This window comes from Calonectris borealis, chromosome 1 (genome assembly GCF_964195595.1).
Source record: "Calonectris borealis chromosome 1, bCalBor7.hap1.2, whole genome shotgun sequence".
NCBI classification, from domain to species: domain Eukaryota; kingdom Metazoa; phylum Chordata; class Aves; order Procellariiformes; family Procellariidae; genus Calonectris; species Calonectris borealis.
In genome coordinates, this window is record NC_134312.1 from 158,930,923 (window position 1) to 158,954,793 (window position 23,871).

At 37.2% G+C, this 23,871-nt stretch overlaps 1 protein-coding gene across 4 annotated transcripts in view; it reads right to left on the reverse strand.

The window, feature by feature from the left end:
- Positions 1-23,871, reverse strand: part of TPP2 (tripeptidyl peptidase 2) — a 56,274-nt gene that overhangs the window by 22,832 nt on the left and 9,571 nt on the right. For all 4 annotated transcript variants that reach the window (XR_012671033.1, XM_075137741.1, XM_075137731.1 and 1 more), the window contains exons 6-23: positions 23,700-23,863; positions 21,462-21,616; positions 20,395-20,471; positions 19,768-19,895; positions 17,787-17,886; positions 15,516-15,664; positions 15,268-15,383; positions 13,473-13,641; positions 11,386-11,543; positions 9,959-10,035; positions 8,909-9,015; positions 7,950-8,104; positions 6,713-6,829; positions 5,011-5,111; positions 2,941-3,037; positions 2,530-2,667; positions 485-729; positions 202-280 (exon numbers count right to left, since the gene is read on the reverse strand). Coding sequence is in view for 3 of the 4 variants with exons in the window: in XM_075137741.1 (XP_074993842.1) it covers positions 202-280; positions 485-729; positions 2,530-2,667; positions 2,941-3,037; positions 5,011-5,111; positions 6,713-6,829; positions 7,950-8,104; positions 8,909-9,015; positions 9,959-10,035; positions 11,386-11,543; positions 13,473-13,641; positions 15,268-15,383; positions 15,516-15,664; positions 17,787-17,886; positions 19,768-19,895; positions 20,395-20,471; positions 21,462-21,616; positions 23,700-23,863 (2,332 nt within the window). In the remaining variant the exon portion in view is untranslated. The remainder of the gene's footprint in view (positions 1-201; positions 281-484; positions 730-2,529; positions 2,668-2,940; positions 3,038-5,010; positions 5,112-6,712; positions 6,830-7,949; positions 8,105-8,908; positions 9,016-9,958; positions 10,036-11,385; positions 11,544-13,472; positions 13,642-15,267; positions 15,384-15,515; positions 15,665-17,786; positions 17,887-19,767; positions 19,896-20,394; positions 20,472-21,461; positions 21,617-23,699; positions 23,864-23,871) is intronic.

The following is a 23,871-nucleotide window of genomic DNA, read 5'->3' on the forward strand; positions in this document are numbered from 1 at the left end:
TTATAAGATGAAAATAAAAATAGAACTCCCTAGAAGTTACTCTGACTTTAAAATGAAACAACAGCTTCTAAAATGTGTTATGTTACTAAACCTAGTGCTCTTTAAAGTACTAAAACCATGAAAAACAGCACTTCCTGGCATGCCATTTACTTGATTCGAAAGTTTCAGAAAAAGAAGCCGTCATCCATTTCAAATACTCACAGCTTTCTTTCCAAGTTCTGTTTTAGACAATGTAAGAGCTCCTGCAAGATAACATCCTGGTCCTGCTCCTTTAGGTATTCTATTCAAAGGAAAAAAGTTCAATGTTAAAACCAGGTTCATTAATGTTCCATGGGGACTACAATAAAGAACCCAACTAGTGAAAGAGCAACACAAGAGGAATTACCAAGCCTAAACAGGTAGACACTATCAAAGTATCATTTTAGTTAGGTGAAGAGGCAGCTGGTTAGATGTAGATGAGAAAAACAGGACTTCAGTAACTTACTTGTCATCAGGAAGAGATGTAACAAAGAATGGCTGACTGTGTTTTGGTGGTAATGTCAAACTGTTGGATTTCTTCTTCCCTAAGAGAGCAAGGCTATGGTTTTCATAAATATCTAAGCTCAAGGTACTAGACAACCTGTGAGAAACAATAAATGGAAGGTCTTTGATGCGATCCAGCTCACTGTTCTGTTCGTGACGAATTTGTAACCGAATAGTGTAATCTCCTTTTTCCAGTTTCACAGAATACTGAAAGAAAGAAGTTCTCATAAATGTCAAGATTAAATAATTTACCATTCACAAAGAAACCCAGAAATAAGACTGTCATGTTCTTCTTGATCCATATAGCTCTAGCCATTTAAAATATGCTAGATTGTTTAGTTTTGGAGACTCCTGAAAACAGAGTGCTTCCAAGACTCGATAGCAGCCAAAACCCATTTTGGATTGACTGAAAAAAATTAAGTTTTCAGACCACAAAATAGGCTGACATAATTTGTTCCTATTCTAACACTGTATTAACTGCTCAAATAATAATCAGAATTCTTGCTAAACTTTCAGTTCAAAACCTCCAGCAGGTTTGCCTTGATACAGTTTCAGTTTACTACGTGACTTGGGTGCTCTGTGGTTTAGATCACAGGGTATCTTCTACTGTCTCAAACACTGTACCAGCTTTCACGCTGAGGGACCCAGTACTCCTGTGAGACTTAAGGTTGCAGTTTAAAGAGCTGACAGACTCTTTGCCCTGAGCTTTTTATATATTTAGTTAGGAATATGCAAATAACATAATCTCCATTTATTAAAAAAAAAACGCTCCCGCGAAAAGAAACCAAAAAACCCAGACTCTCAAATTCTTAGTTTTGAAAACATTCTTTCATTTTTGTCAACCTAAAAGGGCACCATGTGGATGTTTTGAGCAGTAGCATGTTAAGTTTCCTTTCTGCTGCTGCTGCTATAATACAAGAGGCAGCCCTAAGTAGAAAGGGACAATCTCCCTCTCCTGGCTTAGGCAGTCATGTCTCCTGTTGGTAATTCTTCCTGGATTAAATAATTTTGAATTGCTTTAGAATTGTTCTGTGATGCACAACACCAGAGACTTACAGTGTGATGGTCCACCAGGTGTAAGTAACAGCCTACTTTGGTGATTTTTAGATTTTATAGCACCTTAAAAATGCAGGTTAAGGAATAGCGGTTTAAATAATGCAATTTCTGAAATTTATTTATAAGACTCAAAAGACATGCTTTAAAGTTGATCTTTTGTGCACTTCCAGAATGATCAATCTAGCAAAATAAATATCACATTGATGAAGTTCAACTGTGATTTTGGATTGATAAAAAATAGTTTCAAGACCAAAAACTATGGAAAAATGTTTCTCTTACACTTTTTTTTTTCTTTTTTATCCCCCCACCCCTCCCCATGATCCAGACACACGGTCTGTTCCAGCAGAAAGAGATTCCCACAGAGGGTACAGTATCTGCAAGTCTTGTGCAAAAAACTCCCTTTGAAAGACAGCAACAGGAAGTAAACCAAGCTATAGCATTTAAAAGGCTGTTTGAAGACATCAACAGCACAGAAGACAGCCTTCATGGACACAGAAGCCACTGATCTATCAGCAGACAAAGTCAGACTACAGAAAAAATAATGGATCCTTTCCACCTTAAATAGAAAAGTTCAAGGCATCATCTTTGTAAAAAACCCAAACATAAAGACAACAAGAACTTGAATTCACTTCTTGAGAAGCACCAGTCAAAATCACAAGAAATCAAGAGTTAACAGCTTTTTGTAGAAATAAAACACACCATAACTCTTTCTGCTTCCTTGGAAGAGGAAAAAAAAAATTGTCATGTTCTATTTCATGGAAACAAACCTCTCATTGCTTTTTTTCATACAAATATATCACCACTGAACCTGTCCTCTTGTGAAGATATAAGACCATTATACCTATGCATCAGGAAATGTTAGGAGCTAACAGCAGGCTTGGGAGGTGAAAAAGAATGAAAATTTTCATACTGTGCAGAAAACAGATGGTAAATAAATACATTACTCTGTACCTGGTGTGGATAGGCATCTCCTGAACCCATTTGTCTTTTGTTCTGGTCAAAAATAATCCACAGTTGACTATCAAATTCAGATTCATACAATAATTCACAAAGAAGCGGACAGCTTGGAGTTACTTCTCCACTCTTAGGCTATTAAAAGAAAGGTCAAAACATTTAATCCACTGTTGAGTAAAACAAGTACAATCCTTACACGCATATTTAAAAGGATACCTGAACTAAAGTCCATTTCAAGCAACAGTAGCTCCTAAAGAGAACGAAATCAGAATTTTGACTGTAGAGTCTATAGTATGAATCTAGACCTTGTTTCTGACAGAAAGCTAGTTAAAGTTAAAACCTGGTTTTAGAAAACATGCTGTATTTATTAACGACTTTAAAAAAAAAACAACCATCCATAACCCTTACCTGATGGAAGTTATAGGTCAAAATCATCTCATACAGTTGACGATTATTTGGTAAAATATCTCTGGAGCCCAAAGGTTTTATTTTTGCACTCACTGGTCTGCAGTTAAACAACAAAAAAACAACAGAAGGTATTCTTAAGAAATCTGTATCCTCTATCAAAATTTCTCTTGCTTAAGTAGAAGCATATTCTGAATTCAGCACATGCAGTAACATCTCTTAAAAATATTGTAACTACCCAGGCAGCATAAATTCCTCAGTTAAAATGAATGTCAGTTCAAAAACAAGGTTTAGTGATATTACAGACACCGCCAAAGAAAGCAATCAAGAGAACTTAGCAAGCATGTCTAAATGCACAAAATTAAAGGTCATTAAAAAAAAGAAAAGGGGAAACCAACAGACTTCAGGATTACGGAAAAAAAAAAGAGGTTACTTTACATCTCTAGTATCCACGCTGCAATCAGCACTTTTATTCATAGATTGAAAGATTAATGGCACAGTAATTAGAGGACAGAATAAATAGTTGATAATTGTTTGTTATAGAAGGTTATATCAGAAGAGAATCTCTAAGAAGCCTTACAGAAATCAGAGTAGTAGCACTGAAGAATGTTAACTCAGATACAGTTAGGACAAACTATTGTTCAGAGGAGCACGAACACTTTAGACCTTAAGCATCGAAGAATATAGGCTAAATAATAATGATATAGCAACATCAGAGCTTCGGAAACAAAGAACAGCAGAATGATGGTGGCCTGGCATCATTTAAGTTTACATTTCATTCATTCATTCTGACAACCTTTAATTACATTATCAAAATTTTTCTGTAAGATTCTGTCAGTTCTTTCATTGACAAGAGCACAGACTAGTCACCCAGTACATATATCTGTGCTGGGTCAGACTACAGGTCCATTTAACTCAGGTTTCCCAGTGTGGCAGACACCAGATAGACTGCTGACAGAAGACTTAAGAACCAAGTAATACCACACATGATACATCTCTCTAATACTCACCCTGCCTCCAAGCATTTGAAACTCAGGAGACTGAATGAGAAGCCATTCGGTACTTTTTTCCTCTGTGTTATGACTCATTACTTCATTCAAGAGACACTATTCATGCCTTAATTTAAATACATAAATATTTCTCATTAGTTTACCTAACTGCAGTTCGTTTACTGTCAGATGAGTGCCTCAAATATTACAAGGAGATAAGAGCATCTCCATTTTACAAACCAAGAATGAGGCAAAGATATATTAGAGGATTGTTTTATTTCCTCACTTAAGACATATCAAATCGGGTATTTCTGAATCTAACGTTAGGTGGTAGGTTCACTAAACAATAAACTCCTAGCAACCTCAATTCCAGTTACAAGTATCCAAAAGCCCCAGACAGAGCCCAAGGTCTCCACTGAGAGGCCCAAAGAATGAAAAACTTTGGATTACTGACTACTGTGAAATTGTCTGGCCCAAGTCTTAAAAGTACTGCTTAAACTCTATGGCATTTCTTTTTCCAATTAACCAACTTCCGTAATTGCTGCACTGGTTAGGAATTTTCCAACAAAGCTTTTCCTCCAAATCAGCATGTGTCAAACTGACAACAAGATAAATACAACTCTCCTCACAAAATTCTGCACCAGATCCTACAAAAACACTTCTAACCAAGCAGGAGAGAGAAGACAGTCTTCCCAGGTCAAAACTGGGCAGGATCTGAAGCAGCTGCTTAAAAAAACCCAAAACAACAAACAGTAGCACCAAATAACTTTACAATTTGTTTCTTTAGATATTAAAGTGCCTTTTACCTCTAAGTGTCTCCTTTGCAAACAATGGAATATTTTTGTAAATTTTTTTTTTTAAATTAGCTTAAGGAAAATAATTTGTATGGAAAGTGTCACCATAATTCTCAAATTCTGTCGAAGTTAAAAGGAACCAAGAAAGAGAATGCTGAGAAATTTTATTAATTGATGCTTCCAAACCTACTTAAAATTTGACAAGAATAAATTTCACTGTTAACATGTTAGTTTTAACTACACACAAATAGTTTTCCCACCTTCCCAATACAGTTCTCCAGAAACTCTACCTGAGCGTTTGAACCCAGCTTTTCAGATTTATGCACGGAGCAATATCTTCATACTTCAACAGGGACTGAACATCAAATCGTACGATGCCTTCTGAAGCATGCTAAAGAAAGAGTATATAACAATTATGCTTCTGTGCACTTAAAATGTCAGATGTGGACCACCTGACATGTCCCTCAAAAATACAACTCAAGCTGTATTTATCTATACTATAAGAAGTAATATTGCGTGAGTTTGAAAATGTCACAAGCTTAATCTATTTCACTATAGCAGATATACTAGAACTTGCAAAACTTTAGCAATCGGAGCTAAAGTCTTATTTATATTTTTTCCCCTTAATAATTTAAGTACTTTGCACAGAACTGTACAAGCCATGCTTTGGGCAGGGCTGGGTTTTGTTTGTGCATTTGTGACAATTTCCTTTCCATATGTAATTCAATAAATGCAAGTATTATTCATCTAGAATCTTAAAACAAGTATTTTATGGTGCTTCTGCTTAAGATTATTATTACAGAAATGTTTAACTTTGCAAAAAAGAAACAGTACTAGATACACAGGCTAGTGATGGGCAAAATAATTCGAAAACTTTTTTTCTAGCAGTATCCCATGACAAAGCCACCAGAGTATCAGCACTATTAAAATTTATTTTATGAAAGTTACAGGTGCTCAAGAAGGAAGGGCAAAACTGTTTGTATTCTCTCATTTTTAATTCTCCACTATTCAGTTGATGTTATCCTGCTGGGGTGGGGGGAGCTGCTGTGCACAGCACCAACACTAGCTCCTTCTCTTCTTCCTCTACTAGTTCAAGACCTGGTAGCTTAGCACAATGCACTCACTCTTTTTTCCCCAGTTTATTCAGCTCTTAGAGCCTGAATACATCCAAATTCACCCATGAGACAGCTATAATTTGCTCTGGCCCTTAGCTGAAAAAAAGGGAGGACCCAGGGTAAGTTAGCATGGTACTGCTTCATGTAGGTATTGCCATCTCAGCTCTCGAAGAGAGCCCTCTCCTGAGGGAGGCAAAGCCAAGCCAGGTTGCACAGGACAGCAAAGAACACTGGAGCAAGACAAAGTACTGTAAATATTATGATACCAATGTTTTTAGCAATGTTTTTTTCAATCCTTTAATATCACAGAGCCTTAGGAATCATGACACTGCCCATCCACTGTGCATTCAACTGCCCTAAACGATGAATCTCAAGCCAATCGGCACATCTCAATAAAACACTGAACAGAAAATAAATTTTATTGACATTTAATGACATTTTATTCTGAAAATGGTATTCAGAGTATTGTCTTCTAGCAATGGTAGTCTAAATATTCAAGTTCAAGAACTGTGGTCCCAGCAAAGTTTATTCACACAAACACTTGCTAGTGTAAGTACAGTTACAATTACAGCCTTTTAGTATGTCCTTTCTATTGGTGTTGGGTTTGGGTTTTTTGTTTGGTTTTTTTTTTCCTTTTTATTTTTTTCCTGTACTGATTTATAACAAAAAAGCATAGAAAAAATCATAAATAATGGTAATGGGCATTTCTGTGGGACTGAACTCCTATTACCTATTTTTAAGAGAAAACATTAACATCTCATGTATAAAGATACTTTTAGTCTTTCTAAATAAAGGCAAGAATGAAGAAAAGCTTTTTTTACTCTGAGATACCATAGGACTTCAAAATAGTTCAAAATAAACACTCTGGAAAACTTACCATGTTTAGCTGAGGAGTAGCACAAAGTACACCATGGAAAGAAATTGTGTAATTAATGCTAACATCGCTAAGGCTTGCCCACCACCGAGCAACACAAAATTCAATGGTTTTTCCAGCCTGGGTAACAAAAGCACAAAGTTAGACTCAAGCTCCCATATTCCCCTTCTATTCATCCCAGCCTCCCTCATTCCAAGCCAAAAAAATTGGAGTAGAGCTCAAAAAAGACCCTGTTATGTCCAGTTTACTCCAATTGTATAGGTTTGTACAGTACCAAGTGGTCCAGAAAACACAAGACAGCTCCAACAAAATAGGATGACTGATGACCTCATTAGAACAAAGAATGCCAGGGGTATACCCTACATAGAAAGGTACAGCTCTTAAATGTTATGTCTTCATTTCCTATCCTTCAAACTAGGCAGACAGGTTAGTCCATAGATGAGTTTAATACATGTGCCCTAGAAAAAAGTGTATCAGAAAAAGAGATCCCTCTCTGCCTAAATAAGATGGCATAAAGCTTGGGAGGTTTGAGGGTTTTTTAACGTTGTTTGGTTGGGGTTTTGTTGTTGTTTGGTTTTGGTTTTTTAACTAACACGATAAAATTCACAATGTGTCAGTGGGTCCCTCACCTGACATTTTCACAGAGGATAAGGGACTGAATAGCACAGAAATCATAACCACTCTTAGGCTTTAGAGCTATACAACTAAATTAAGTAAGGCAGGGGACAAACTTGAGCAGTGGACTCTCTCATCCACATCTCTGAACTGTTAGCTCACTCCCTGGTTCTGTTTTGGACTCTTGAGCTAGCATTATTCAAGCTAAGCCTGCTGTATCTAAGCAGTATGAATGTAAGCCAGACAGTTATCACCTGGCTTCAACATCAAGGAGATGTCCCAGATGACCACATTAAGCACTAAAGGCAAAATATGCTGAACTACATCTGTCCAACAAATCATAGCCCCTATTTGAAAGGGAAACAAAATGGTTTGTATAAACAAGTTCCAACAAATTGAAGAGATAAACACATTCTTAATTATTTGGTAATGCCCTTAGAAACACTAGCAAGCTATTAGTGATCTTTTCAAAACTGAAAACCAGATGCATTCCCTACTGTAACAAACGTATGTTTTCTTGGGTTTGGGGATTTTCTTTGGAAAAAAAATCCAGAATGAGTTATGTTATACTGCACTGACATATTACTTTCTCTCTCTCCCCCCACGTCACCCTAAGGTAACTTACTAAGACAGGAAATGCTTCAGTCACTGATCCTTTTTCTGGTAAGGATGAAAATTTGTAGAACTCATGACTTCTATATGCTTTTTGTTTCACTAGCTGAACGGCATGAAGTACAAACTTGGCAGTCACATCAGCTGAACATGAACATACTGTCACTTCTAGATTAAAGAAAAAAATTAAGTTTAGTTTCAAGAGCCAAGAATTTTAGAAGGAAAGCAGAGATTCACCAGAAAAACATTAGTTTCACAAGTAATTTGTAATTTAAAAAGTTATGCAGTACGCCAAGTGGCTCTGTATGTGAATAATGCTTATGTATCAGTTATTTACAGACACTGTCAGATTAAGCAAAACTAGCTAAGTTCAGAGATCAGTTAAGAGAAACGTGAGTCAACTAAATAGTGAAAATTAATCAGATAGTACAGACAGTACAATTTATACAGGACAGATTGCTGTTGAATTCCAAATTAAGAGTCTTACCACTAACTTCAGTCTAAATGAAAGATTCTTGAAAGGATTATTATTTAGTAATCTCACAGGAAGACGAGAAAAAAAAACAACTTTTTTTCCTCCTTGCAGAATTATGAGCTACTTGCCCATTATGAAAAATCACATTTTCTTCAATTAAGACATCTTTCAACACTACATCCATACACCTTAAAAACTAGGCAAACCTCAGACAGTAATACTTTTCCATAAACATGGGGTATTCCTCTAGGCAATCACTTCAGATTGTATTTGCTTGTTTCTAGAAGACGGAGAATTAGGATTCTACTATACCAGAAACCATGAGATAACTCAAAATCACTCCTCTAAGAGCTTAAAATCAAATAAATATTTTACATATTCATGGGTCAAATCCTTCAGTTCTTATTCAGGCAGAACTCAAAATGATTTCAAAACAACTCTGTCAAGTCTGACAGATGTGATTTTTTTTATTTAATTAATGTGACAATTCTCCTTACCAGCCCATGTAGCTCCCTGTGGAACATCAATGAAGTGCCTTCGGATTTGACCAGGTTTAAAATGAACATCTGTGTATGTCAGGTCATAGCTTGATGATTCATCTACTCTGTATGTCAAAAAGAAAACACAAACAGTAATCAAACAAGCTGTGAAGCCCTTTTTTCTTTTTTTTTTTAAAAAAAGTATTTTTACATACAAAAATACTCTCAAAAAAGTGTACAATGAGGATATTTAGTCCTCGGCACCAATTATTTTAATCCCTACTAGTACCAAATCAGACAGCACAATGCATCTAAAAGATTTAAAACATCAGCTCCAACACATTATGTAGACAGCCTCCCTGCCTCCCCGAAGTTAGTGAGCTTAAACAGAAGTATCAAAGAATCCTAGTTTTCAGTGGATCTGCTTTTCCTGGCTGAGTGACTTTCCACTAAAGTGAGCTAACGTATGTAAGAAGTAATATTTCTATGAATGAGTTAGAGAAAAGTTACATTTTTTTTCTCAGATTGTCCACTGAGTAGGTTTAATAAGATACTCTCCTTCCCCATCAACATCACTGAAGTCATATGTTTAAATCAATGATGGGCACAATACTAACTCTCTAAATTCACTGTATTAAAGTCATGATGGAAGATTACCCCAGTGTTCATCTGCCAAGTAATGCCCCCCTGCCTTTATGTACTCTAATCCACCAGTCAGAAATGGAAAAACAAACTTCAGTTGACCTACACCTGTGAGTATATTGATTGATACTTTGGTCAACAAGCCAGAAGTCATCTGTATTCTGATGGACCAGGAAGCTGCTGCCACTGTGGCTAAGCCCACCAGAACACACTGCCTTCTGGCTGCCAGGACCAAAACTACAAAAAAGCCACTGCTGTGTCAGTCTGCTGCAGAATCTTTTCAGATCTCCGCTCCCTTACCAATGTCAGTAATAAGTTCAAGAACTCCCAGAGAAAGAAGGTGGTGAAATAAATGACAACAAGTAAAGCGGGTACAGAAAACTAAACTAAACTGAAAAAACGCAGATAAAGCCTGGGTTTACTGACCTTGTTGGTATAACAACGGTTACCGGAACTCTGAACAGAGGGCCTGCATTAGGCATTGCTGTATCATATCCACACACCTAACAAAATAAAATACAGCCACTTAAAATCTTTGGTCAAAATGAAATTATGAAGACAACATAAATTTAAACTAGTTGCAGAGTATTTTGAATCTTTGTAGTTATCACTGAGAAAAAGAGATCTTCATTTGACCACTGTCACCCTAGAAATAGTAAAACAGCAACATTCACCAAGAAAAAAAAAAATTCGTTTTCACACTTATAGTCATTCCAGTCTTTCCCCAGTTTTCAAGCTTTCAACTCACATTTGATAGTCCCTATATCAAAAGCTCAACCTAGTTTCAGCTCAGGATTTGTCCCAAACAGCCTTATTATTTTATTTCAGCTATTTTTGTTGCTGCATTAGAAGTATTTCGATCCTTGTTTGCCAGGATTATGCTTGATAAAATACAGTTCGATTTACCATGCCATTCATGGCCAAGCTTTAAATACTATCTCTGAAAATTTGTTCCATCATCACTTTGCTAAAGTGTTCTCAGTGGTACCATAGAAGACTTGCAACTCAAAGCATCTTAAGCAAGTTACTTCTAAAAAGCAAGCTGATATAATCTTCGTTATGATCAACTACAATGCAATGGAAACATTTCAATGTTAATTTGGTAAGGTTTGGGATGAGAACGAAGAGGGCTGAAAAATATTTTTTGTTGGTGTGTTTCTTTTGCAGGAGCAAAAGAGGATGGTTGGGAGAGAAAATGAGAAATTTAATGGCTTTCATATTAAATTTGTCCAAACTTGAATGTAGCTGCTCAAAGTCAGCAAAATGCTTCTGCTGTACGCAGCCATTACCACACATTTTTCTCCTTCACCTTCCAAAATGGGATGAGGCGGAGGTAAGGAAACAAGAAAATAGGTTGCATCACTGTACCCAAGCAACTCCTCAAGGTAAAGCAAAATCTTGGGTCCATATAAGACTACATGGCAACACCACAAAAGCTAGGTCAGTCCTTAAGCCACCACAGAAAGAGAGAAATATTTAAGACCTCATAAAAACACAAATCTCTATCCTTAGTAATAATCCAGGACTGAGCCAGATAGTCAAAGGTGTAAATATATCCAGAGAAAAAAACCTTGATGAATGGTTATTTATTTGGTTTATATTTTCTACATGCTTTTATTTTTTAAACACAGATACTCAAAGTCCCATTGGTTCGTGCTATACAACATTGCACAGCATAACTTGCTGAACCCTGGATTCAGCCTGTGGAGTGAAATGGAGTGAGACAGTATTTTCTGGTCTGTACAGCACACAGCTTTTATCTCCTTAAAAAATTACTGCTATAAAAAGTTGATTGAGACCACATGAAAAGGAAAGGGCATACAACCTTGCTTAGAACACCAAAACTTCAATACCTCCGTATAATGTAGTCCTTCTCTCAGGCCACGTGGATCCACACGAATATTTATGTGTCGACACTGGTTCATGAGCTCTAAATGACTAGGACACTGGACCCACGGTGCATTTGAAGTTAAAGCTAAATGAAGCTGGAGAGATATTCTTTCAGTGTTTTCTGTCAAGAAACAAATTTAAAGAACAGTTCAATAACAAAAATACATGCTCATATTCTACTATAACACAGTATTTGCCATTAAAATGTACACATCAATAAAATGTAATAGGAACCAATTCCTTAGGGCCCCTGGATGTCAGATTCTCCACAAAGGACAGTGTTCTATATTCTTTCTTTTAACTTGAGAAAAATAGAATAGCAGCAGTGTACAGTAAAATAAAGGTTGCACCCAACTTTGAAATTTCCCCCCCTCAGCGCTGACAAAGTCAAAGGTAGGCTAGTAAGCAGTGCTACAGTTACCCACAACATAGTCTGAAAGCAGGTATAAACTTCTTCGTATAGATACAAAGTCTTGCCTAATGCAGAGAAATACAATAAAAAGCAATTACACTGATTCTGAAGGTTATGCTAATTACCAAATTACATTATAAAGCAACCTAAGCGAGAAGTAAAGTCTGTTAAAAAATTACTATGATAATCTAGTCTGACTTTGCAAACAGTCAATTTAGCCAATTTCGCAAATTAGCTTCCATGTCAAAAAAGCTATGGGTTAAAGCACAGCTTCCAGAAAAGCATCCAACCCTAGCTGAAATGGTTTAGTGATTAAAAACCAGCTTTCTCCTGCTCTAAAGCTTAATGACACTTTGAAAAAAAATTTCCACATTTCCTAGTCCTAATTAACCTTAGCTTAATTTTCAGATATTTCATTACATCTTTGTTAAGTAAAGAGCACTCTATTATTAGATGTAATTTCCTCACAGGCATGAGAAGCACTAAAAGCTCAAAGAGAACTTCAACAGACAGACTGAGCAGATCAGCCTCCCTTAAACTCTTACTACAGTTTCTCAAACTCAGTCTTGTTGAAGACGCCAGATGCAGCACAGAAGTAACAATTGGACAGGTACTAGGGAAACAACATCATGCTACAAGCCAGTCATCCATTACAAATGTCTGTTTTCAAATTGTTTGCTTCCTGCAGAAGAGTCTATCGTATGATTATTTTATTTCTCCGTGTCATATGGTAAATTTAAAAAGCACCGATTGCAATGTAACCTGTCAAACAACTAAGTTACTCTCAGTCAGTAACCTGTCCTGATTCATATCCTCTATTCCCCTAAATAAACTCACCCTTTTGTCACATGCCAACCTTCTTGGGGATCACTGGTTTTATGAAAGGAATTAATCTCAGTAACAAGCTCTCACATGAATCATTTTTTGAATACAATATAATCCAGTCTCTCAGTGAATTCCAATTTCTATTTAACAAAGTAAAGCAGGGCAAAACAGTTTATAGAGAAAAGATGTCAAACCTTATTTTGATTTGCACAAGTAACTTTTACCCTGTTAGTAACTAACTAAAACCTGTATTAATTCCTGTATTGCCTTTAGATATATTTATGTTTATCCATTACTAGATACTGAATGTAAGTCTAGTTTGTTAAACAACTGAGGTTGTGGAAACTTAGATAAAGTCCAAATCTAGGATTTATAGTCTTTAAGTAACTGAGAAACTAATTTCTGGGTAAGTTCCTTCATCTTTAGAACAGTAATCATTCCTTGTCAGAGTTATCTACAACAAAATCCCTGAAGTCCTACAATTTCATGAAACATTAGGGATATTTGATTGTTTTTCTGTATTATTCCCTGGCCCCACAACTTCGCTTTAGATTTCTTCAGAACAAAGAAGTTTTTTCAGTGAGAGGAAGCATGAAGCAACAGACTCCCCCAAGACATGGAAGTGCTGCAGTTGTAAGTCTGAGGTTAGAATGGAAAAGTTGTTTAGCTGCATGCCTTCATTTACCATGAAATTTAGAGTTGCACTTACTCCTTTTACAGCATAGATTCCTATCACTCCTCATTATCACAGCTTTTTTGTTCAAAGATTAAACTTTATTCCCCACTGCCCTGCATACAAAAGCTCTTTCCTACCTGTATTCTCAGGAAAGACAGGTTCTATGCCAACCCCATGATCAGAAGGTGCAGCTATCTGGGCAGGATCTCTGAGGTAGATTCCACGGTTGCTGCCAACAGTAACCGTAAAGCCTATGTTACTTGTGAATGATGAATTCTGAATGAGGTAGTCATAGGCTTTATCAACCTGTTAGAAAGAACACATTCTAAATTAACAAATTTCAACTTAATAGTAATTTGTGCATACTGTCTTCAATATGAAGTATTCAGTAAGCACAGCAACAAACAGTGAAGTAACTCATGTGCTACCTGAGCCACACTGATTGCACCTTACACGATACTCAGTAAAGAAAATGAGGCAAGATTTTCAGTCTGCAACAGCCACACAGAGCACAGAAAGTCAAGAACATTAAAAAAAAAAAGACAAATGTCCTTTGCTATAAATCCATCAAAAGACGCATAACAAAGTTTTCAGAGATGACTTCAAAGACAAAGAGGACTTCAAAGCCCAGACCTACTATACTAAATTAGGCGCCTTTCTCATATGTGGAGCAACACTAGTTAAGCATTTAAACCTTTTATACAATACAAGAAGTTGAGCAGTTCAAAAGAGACAAGCAATATGGGATGCCCATGGAAGTTTTATATATTGAGATGAAATAAGAGAATCAGCTCATGAAATCCAGCCCTGGATGTAAGCAAATGAGCTGTCACAGTAAACTCACGTGACGAGTTCACCTTTTTGTTTTAAAAAGACACCCTTCTACCTTGCTTTCTATTCTACTGACTCCAAAAATCTTACATTCTCTCCTACTTCACAGTGAGCTACCTTCACCAGCGGAGATTAGGGCACTCTCCTTTGAGACAAGTGGACATACAACAACCTTGGTCTCCCAGATCAGAGTTTTAACCACATATTTTAACACATGCTTTAATCACTACTAAATAATAAGATATGACTGGTGCATTTCATTTTTCTGTGGCAATGTTTTTTATTTTATATGGCTACCACCATTGTTGCCTTCCGTATCAAACTCAGTGTTACAGATGTGCTCAGTGGACGTTACCTACTAGGTTCTAGCATCTCCAGAATGTGAGTTTAGGGCTACACATTTAATATCTAGCATCTTTAAGCATGAGAGCAAAATCTCAGTACCTCTATTTGGCTAGGATGGGAGTGACTGTAGGCAAAAAACGACAGCAGCTCCAAGAACCTGAGCTTATGCATAGGGAGACTGTCATTCACTATGCCTTCATCATACAAAAGATCACATCACAGATTTCCAAGCTACTTAGAAGTCCACAGGATACAATGAACACTCAGGCTTTTCAGTGCAGGCCCAGAGCAAAGTCATCGCACAACTGCAGCTGTACTGCTTTATGAACCAGTGCGGGTATCTCTGTATTTTCACTGCTCAGAACTTACAGTACTAGCTTTTGTCTGCACAGAACAAGTTCAGCTCTCTCTGACAATAGCATGAAAACGTTTTTGGACACTAGGACAGAATTTAGGCATCCAAACCCACATGTGGGTGATAAAAACCCACATCCCACTTTTATGTCCACATACCTTTTTGATCAGTCTGTGTCTAGTTAACACACTTATTCTACAGTAACTGCATGCTGAAACTGAAAGAATTGTCTCATTTCTCCTCCCCTCCCACTACATTCCCTTTTCTCCCTCAATCAGATCTGAGAATCAAGTAGCATGGGAGCAAACTGAGTGAGCTCATATAGAAAGCTGCTCTTTTTTTGTGGGTTAGTTTTCCACTGGCAGTTATTTATATATGTTGCGTTTTTTGCGAGCAAGTACCTGAATAATACCATGTCCTTGTGCAAATACTTCTATGTTTTCAGCTTTCACTGCAGTATTTTCTAAAGCTCTTCTGACAGAATGAACAGTGTAATGAATATCATTAGCTTTGAGTCCTGAAATTAAAAATAAGGGTATTATTGGATACAACAAAAAATTTGAAAGTTACAGCTTTTTTTTTTTTAAGAGGAAAAAGTATCTAATCTCTTTTACAGCATGCATCTATATTTAACATTGTAGCACATTACCTGACAATACTAATGCAATGCCTCCACATGCATTGGGAGAAGACATGGATGTGCCATTCATGAGTTGTGTTCCTCGCAGAGTCCAGTTTGGAACTGAAGCAATAGCACCTCCTGGGGCACTGATACTTACTCCAAGGGCTCCATCAGTGCTAGTGTTAAAACAGAACGGTTGAAAAACAAACATTTTTTTCTACACACTTTGTCTTGAAGTTATCTGTGCACTTAAAAAAAATCAGTTTAGCTTTAGGGAACATTCACAAGTATATTACTTCACTAAATCCATTAACCCATTAAACTCAAGAAAAAGCATGCCACTAAGCAGCAATTAGAATGCCAAATTAATCATCAGCTATGCTTGTTTTACAGTGAGTTTTCTGAACTTTCACTCCTTCAATATTCTTCACCAGCCTTCAGTTTAGCCAGCAGAATATCTTCTGGGATTTGAATTAGAAAATGCATGCAAACAAACCTATTAAACACTTCAATACAAAAATTAGTATTCTACATTGCCTATTTAACAGCTATTTTTAAAGAAAAATAGTAAAAGGAAGTGGAAAACTAGAAAAGATCCAAAATCCAGGTCAAATTCTGAATTACAATACAGAACCTGAGACAAAGAGAGCAAGGGGAGAAGACAAAAAAAGGAATGCCAAGAGGTGGATCAGGATCAGCTGGGCCTAAGCCACCTTTCTATCTTGCCCAAGCATATTTAAGAACGGAGCAAGTACCTATGGCACAGTTAAAGCAGCATCTAGTTTTCAACTGTATGGGCTGGATATACTCCATCCTCCTTGCTCTGGACAGACAAAAATTGCACCACTTGAATAAGGACAGCACTGTGCCTGAGCTATTAAGTTCTGTGGAGAGGCAGGGTATTTTAGGGTATTAGTATCCTACGCTAACAGCTTCACATGTCTAAAATCTGTCTCAAATCAGAGTACTCTCAGTACGATACTGTAACGTAACGTTTGGACATATTTTATGACAGCCCTATATAAACAAGAGGTTCTGTATCATGACACTTCTGGCCAAGCAGCGCACAGCGTATCTGCCTGAAAGCCTGTACTGCTTACTCGGACAGACTGATCCCCTACCCCAAGCCTGCTCTAGCAAAGCTTTAGGAACTCTCCAGTCACCTGCGTGTTGCACCCTACACAAGGGGAATCCTCCTTTGGCCAGGCTTGGGCCTTTCAGCTGACAGATGCTCATTCTGACTATTTTACAATGCACAGTGACAAAGCACACAAAAGGTAGTTTTTATATACATATGTGTGTGTGTGTGCGTGTATGTATATCAGCATCAGTTACAACTCTTTCTCCCTTCTCATCTGAAGGCAGAGACCACATTTCTCTTTTCCCTACATGAAACATGACAATTCTACATAATAAGGTTCTTGGAACAATATACTTGCTTGTAAATATACAAACACCATGATAGCTAACTTTGAAGACCAATGCTAACAGGGAAGCATTTGCTACGTAACCAGCAAATAAACCAAGGACCAACCTCAAGCTATGTTTTTTATTTTTTCCTTCACTCAATACTATTGTAGGCTAAACTACAAAAGACAGTATACAGTAACTCCACGACTCACAAGAACAATTCCAAAGTCTAAACACAGGCAAGAACTCAGAAGAGACGCTATTCTTTTTTCTTCTTTTGGCTACCACATTACTATCAAATGCCTCCGAGACATGAAAGTTTTCATTGCCCCTAAATTTTTTATAAATCTTTGAGATAATTTTCCATAACATGAGGTAGAAAAGCATTTTCTTCTGCCTACTCACACCTCTACCGGACTCAAGCAAAACCCCTAAGTAAGTTGTGCCATCACAGCAATGTCACTGAAGCCAGAAGTTACACCACTGCAGTAACAGTATTTCTTTTAATCTTCAACACTAACAGAACACCACACTAACTTCACCACACTAACATAATGAAATAAATCCTATGGAAAAAATCCTCTGAAAAAAAATTTCAGAAAAAGAACAAATTTCCAAACAACTTTTCAACAACTTTTATTATCTCTGAATAGGTTTGCACTCATCAAATACACTTTCTTGAAACATACAGGTTGTGCTGAGGCAGTTCGGTGGTCTTCTCCCTCCCCCAGAGCCTGACATACAAAGGCCTTCAAGAACAGCAGGCTACCTACGCTCTTCCCGTAGGAAAGAAATACTTTTATTTTGGTATTAATGACCAATGTTTAGATTTTGAATTACATAATCTGAACCCCAAAGTAATGAGTTTGTTCTTTTAGCATAACCTACCTAGGCCCTCTGGATGACCAAGTATATTGATTTGCTGGCAGTTTTTCTCTTAAAGAGTATTCAGCAACCATCATGTCAGGTGATACATAGGCACCAACGCCTGTAAAAAACATTCAAGCATTTTAGATGTACAATGAATTTTTATTAAAAGCAAAAATAAAGTATTTCTGTGTTTCAAATTCATTATGAGAAGAATTTCTGCTTGACATTTAAAAATAGAAACACACGTTTTCCATCTCATTAAATCCAGATATTGTTACAAAGCACATGTAAAGCAGCATGCTATGCAGTAACAATTCTGATGGTCATACTGTATAATATTAGAATATTATGTAAACTTCAAAGTTTCATTTTTATTCAACTGGAATAGAATGTATTCACCTTCTACATTTCTTTCACAACAGATGACTTTTACATGTCTCCACTCTCTCCCGCACCCCTTCGGCTGTGTTTACACTGTTACAAACCACACCAACCATACATCAAAGCCATCTATGTGAATTGGTTCATGTTCACATGTCTCACAGCTACACTACCTAGAGCAGGTGGCCACATCCACACAGCTCAAACACAGTGACGAGACAGTCATTACTTTCCTGTATATCAGTTCAAAGTGCCCACAGCATGTACTACATGAAAGCCTGCCAACGCATTGAACACGGTATCAAGGATGCACACTGCATCCATGCCATGTACCTATTCTAAAGTGTACAGTCCATTTTCTTTATCGCATAAGCACTATCAGCATGGTAGAAAACTACCATACCAAGCTGACAAACGGATTTGGCAAGGTCCATGTCCATACCGTCTGTGTGAACCAAGCCAACCTGTCGAACGTATTTTGCTTTACCCTCAAAAAACAAAAAATCCCCTATCTGGTTCCAGATGGAGGACAAGGAGCAAGCTATTTTGCATGCAGAATGAACGATCACCCAGTCTCCAGAGTGATACAATAAGTAAGCTGAATTGACAGAGTATATGCACTGTAAGAGCAAAGCCAATGCAGACCTGCAAAGAGCTTGTTAGTTCCAGTTCCAACCCCCAGTCTCAGTAATGGAGTAACTGCAGATTAACTTTTAGAAAGTAATCAGCATTAATTCTACTAGCTGTCCTGAAAAAGTGTCTCTCCAACTTTCAAGTCTACATGCTAGTCTCACTGCATGAGAATTCTGAGATTTAACAAGCAACTTGTGTAACGCAGTAATGCAGCATCAGAGGATTTATATAAAAATTAAGACTAGGGAAGTTACCCTGAATGTTACACATTTTGCTAAGTCTTATACCTCAGTCTTTCACTGAAATATCAAAAACATACACTAGCCCATCAGAAAAATCAATTCTTATACCAGTAAAAGACTTGCACAGAAGCGGCACTGCAGCTGAAAGAATTTTTCCTCTAGAAGGACTTGTCTAGGTCACGTCATGGGATTATTTTATACCCAAGTTAAAAAGCTTCGTTTCACTACAAATAGAAATTAGAGTTTCTGATGAAGACAGATGATCTAAAACTGTGGTTCTGACAATTTAGAATGTATTACAAGACTCTCCGGAAGATTAATTATAATCCAACTTGCTTGTATTTTTTACAAGTTGCATTTACCAGCAGCTAATGGTCTGAGTGAAGTGGTGTGCTCAGATGGTTACAGTTAAAAGAATAATCTTGCAATCTTCAAATAGGTCAGACCACAAAGATTTCTTTTGCAAATTTTATACAAAGCCACATCAAATCCAGACCATCTGCCTCCTACCTCTGTTTTCTACACAAGTAAGGTCTTGAATTGTAAGAAGATAACAATCTAAATTTTTATACCTAAGCATACAGCAAGTGCCTCCCTCAGAATTAGTGTTGTAGCCCAGTAGTCTTTCATTTTTTTTAGATTTAGTTCAGCAATCAACGGATGATCTCAAACATATAACACAAAGCTTGAAAAGACAGAAGCTGAATACTGTCAAAATTTTTTTTTCAAAACAAATTATTTACCTATTACACTAGATGTAGTTCCACCAGGACATCCTACTGTAGAAAGGCAAGGGCCATTATTTCCTGCACTTGAAACATAGATTACGTTGTGTTTCCACACTGCTTCATTAATTACTTCACAAATTCTCCTGATGCAAGAGAAAAAAAATAAGTCATTTAATCAACAATATTGCTTTCTTCCCACAGGGCAAAACTCCCATTTCTAGTAGAATCTCTGTGACCAGTCACAGAACAAGGAATATTATGCAGCCTGCTTCCCACACCTAGCAGAGGCGGTTCCAGTACAGAAGCTGACCACAAAAAATATCTTCTGGTTTTAAAAAGGAGTAACAGTTATGTAGCAATATTAGGTCTTCAAAAAACCCCCACACATTATGCGGTGTTCCAACTACAAGAATACTTTATTATTCTAAAATATTCTTTGTATTATAAATCAATAGCCCTTTCGATAGGTTTACTTAACTTCTGAAGATAGTTAAAAATGTAAACTGCAACTGTTTAATGTATATGACTCATTTGGGCCTGGATAATTCATTCTTACTGACAGTTCATTTACACAAAGCTCAACAAGTGTAAATCCACTTCTGTGATATTAAAATACTTCATATTAACCACAGTAGTACTCACCCAGAATTTGGCCAATGTGTTGCCTCTCCATAGCTATAGTTGACAAGATCACATTTGTATTTTATTGCTTCTATCATCTGATAAAGTAAAAATAAAAGCCAAAATACATACTAGTCATAGAATAAGTCACTTAAGGAATGGCAAAAAACATCTGCTTAAACTGATCTGCTACAGATCTAAGAAGCAGGGATAAATTTCTTTTGACTCTACAAAAAAAAAAAATTTAATTTACTTCAATCAGTTATTTAAGTGGTATTTTCCCAGTAAACAAACAGAATAAAAAAACCCACTCCCTGAACAGTCTTATTCTTGCCATGTTCCAAGCTATAAATTAAGACATTAGCCTAAGAGAAAACTGCAGACATCATTAGTATTGTCTCAAATGTCTGTCCTCAACAACATAAAATTCTCCTTTCCTGTGCAGTTTGGTTAAATTCCAAAAAGTCACAAAAACATTATTGTACATCTTCATGTTGCTATAGCAAGATATTCTATGGGCCGCAAATATAATTTTCTATTTTCCATTCCTTTTCTTGTGCAAAATTTTTCTCCATCAACTCACTATATGGAAAAGGTCTTGGGCCTTTCATCATTAAAAAGGAATTATATTTTTCCTCACTCTTAAGAAACAGTTAAAACAAATTCAGCCACACGGGTAGATACTCGTCTCTATTCTAGATTTATTTAAATATTTAAGCATTCTATAGTTATCTAAGTAACTATAAAAAAAATACACTCACAACACAGAATAAAGAACTTTAAATAAACATAAAAGTAACTTAGCCTATGTGTCAAGCTAGCCAGACACACTGCAACTCTTCAGTCTGAAGAATCCTGTAAGAGCTCTAGGCAACAGAAGACTTGTTTTATATTAAAACATTAGTCTTAAGATATGTTTTAAAATATATCCTGGTTGGGTTTGGTTGGGTTTTTTGTTGGTGGTGTTGGAAATATTCTAGAACCATAAAAACACAGCCTATAAGCAAGTAGAGCAGAAAGTGTTCCACAATATTCTACAATTAAAGTCACACTGCTGAGAATAATCATTTATTCAGTGAAATACCCACAGCTCTTATTAGACCAGTGCCAGTTTCCATTGTACTTAGTCTCGTATCGCCAATCTTGATTGCAAGAATCTGAGCTCCAGGAGCCACACCGTTTCGTTCTGGTTCTTCTGGAAAGTATCCAGCTGCAATACTAGCCACGTGTGTTCCGTGTGCTCCTGAGCAAATGAAAAGTTGTATCACTGTATGTTTAGTGAACTTAATTTATACCAATTTAATAGACTACAGTTCAATTAATTTTCACTTATTGAGCTATAAGTGTATGAATCCAGTTGGCGGCCAGTCACGAGCGGTGTTCCCCAGGACTCAGTATTGGGGCCAGTTCTGTTTAGTATCTTTATCAATGATCTGGATGAGGGGATCAAGTGCACCAGATGACACCAAGTTGGGCAGGAGTGTTGATCTGCTGGAGGGTAGGAAGGCTCTGCAGAGGGACCTGGACAGGCTGGATCGATGGGCCGAGGCCAACTGTATGAGGTTCAACAAGGCCAAGTGCCGGGTCCTGCACTCGGCTCACAACAACCCCAGGCAACGCTACAGGCTTGGGGAAGAGTGGCTGGAAAGATGCCCGGAGGAAAAGGACCTGGGGGTGCTGATCGACAGCCACTGAGTATGAGCCAGCAGTGTGCCCAGGTGGCCAAGGCGGCCAATGGCATCCTGGCCTGTATCAGAAAGAGTGTGGCCAGCAGCAGTAGGGAGGTGATTGTGCCCCTGTACTCGGCACCGGTGAGGCCGCACCTCGAATACTGTGTTCAGTTTTGGAACCCTCACTACAAGAAGGACATTGAGGTGCTGGAGCATGTCCAGAGAAGGGCAACGAAGCTGGTGAAGGGTCTGGAGCACAAGTTCTATGAGGAACGGCTGAGGGAACTGGAACTGTTTAGTCTGGAGAAGAGGAGGCTAAGGGGAGACCTTATCACTCTCCACAACTACCTGAAAGGAGGCTGTAGCGTGGTGGGTGTTGGTCTTTTCTCCCAAGCAACAAGTGATAGAACAAGAGGAAATGTCCTCAAATTCTGTCAGAGGAGGTTTAGATTGGATATTAGGAAAAATTTCTCCACCGAAAGCATTGTCAAGCCTTGGAACAGGCTGCCCAGGGAAGTGAGTGAGTCACCATCCCTGGAGGTATTTAAAAGACATGTAGATGTGGCACTTAGGGACATGGTTTAGTGGTGGACTGGGTAGTGTTAGGTTAACGGTTGGACTTGATCTTAAGAGTCTTTTCCAACCTAAATGATTCTGTGATTCTATAAAATGAGCCCAGGGTTCAAATCACTTGATTTAATAAATGTCGTATTATACTAAGGAAAAAAAAAGCCTGTAAACAGCAGCAATCTGCAAAATAAAACAGCTTTTTGAGGGGAGAAAGGAGGCAGCAGGCGGAGAAAAAGGAAGTATTAACATAATTCCACTAACAAAAGTTACTTAAAAGGCTCAACACTTCCTACTCAAAGTTATGAAAATTATACCTGAGATGACTCAGTGGAGATTAAGAAAAAAATTAGAAATAAAACTGCACAGAAGTATAAAAAGATATGTCTCAAAAAAATTACCATCGATTTAGAAACCAGAACTGCTTCTGTAGTTCTACTGAGATGGGATAGTTTCATGAGAAATTAAGAGCATTTTTCAAACCAAATACATCCATACCACCTTAACCACTCAGGATGCTTCCAAAACAAAACATGAGTATATAAAGAATACACAGATATGGGTTCAGAGTGATTGGAGCTACAGTTATAGTGACACCTGCCATCAGAAAAAAGTTTGGATAAACCAAAATAAAGATTAATAGCCCTTTTCCTCATGGATGTCTTATTTAAGATTCTTAAATTACACAAGCACAAAGGACAGCAACTAAAAATCAATCATCACCCTATATTTAAGAAACAAAACAAAAAAGGTACTTTGAAAGAAGGTTCTCTCTATTTTAGGCTTTAAGATGCCGGAACATCTTAAAGAGTACTTAAGTATACACATTCTATGTATACATGCATATGAACACAAATCTGACATATTTCAGAAAAAAATGCAAGCAAGTTTGGTAATGAGCTGTCATTATAGGTTTAGTTCAGGAAATCTGAATATTGATCTTGATTGCCATAGTAATGAATGCTGTATTAAGACAGCTGCCTTAAGCCAAGTACCATCCCAAGCACCAGGATCAGGATCCAATACAAATTGTTGCTTCTCTTGATACCTAAAAAGCAGCAAAATTTTCTTGAGATTACTTTCATTTACCTCCACTTGTCACAATGGAAAGAAGATTTCCATCATCATATATATTCACAGAATAATTCAACATCTCAGATGTTCCAAAAGATCCATATTCCTGAGCCTCTTTGTAAGTTCTCAGCACTGTACAGCTAATCAAGTCACCACTCTCACTTGTATCTATGCAGGCTCTGTTGAC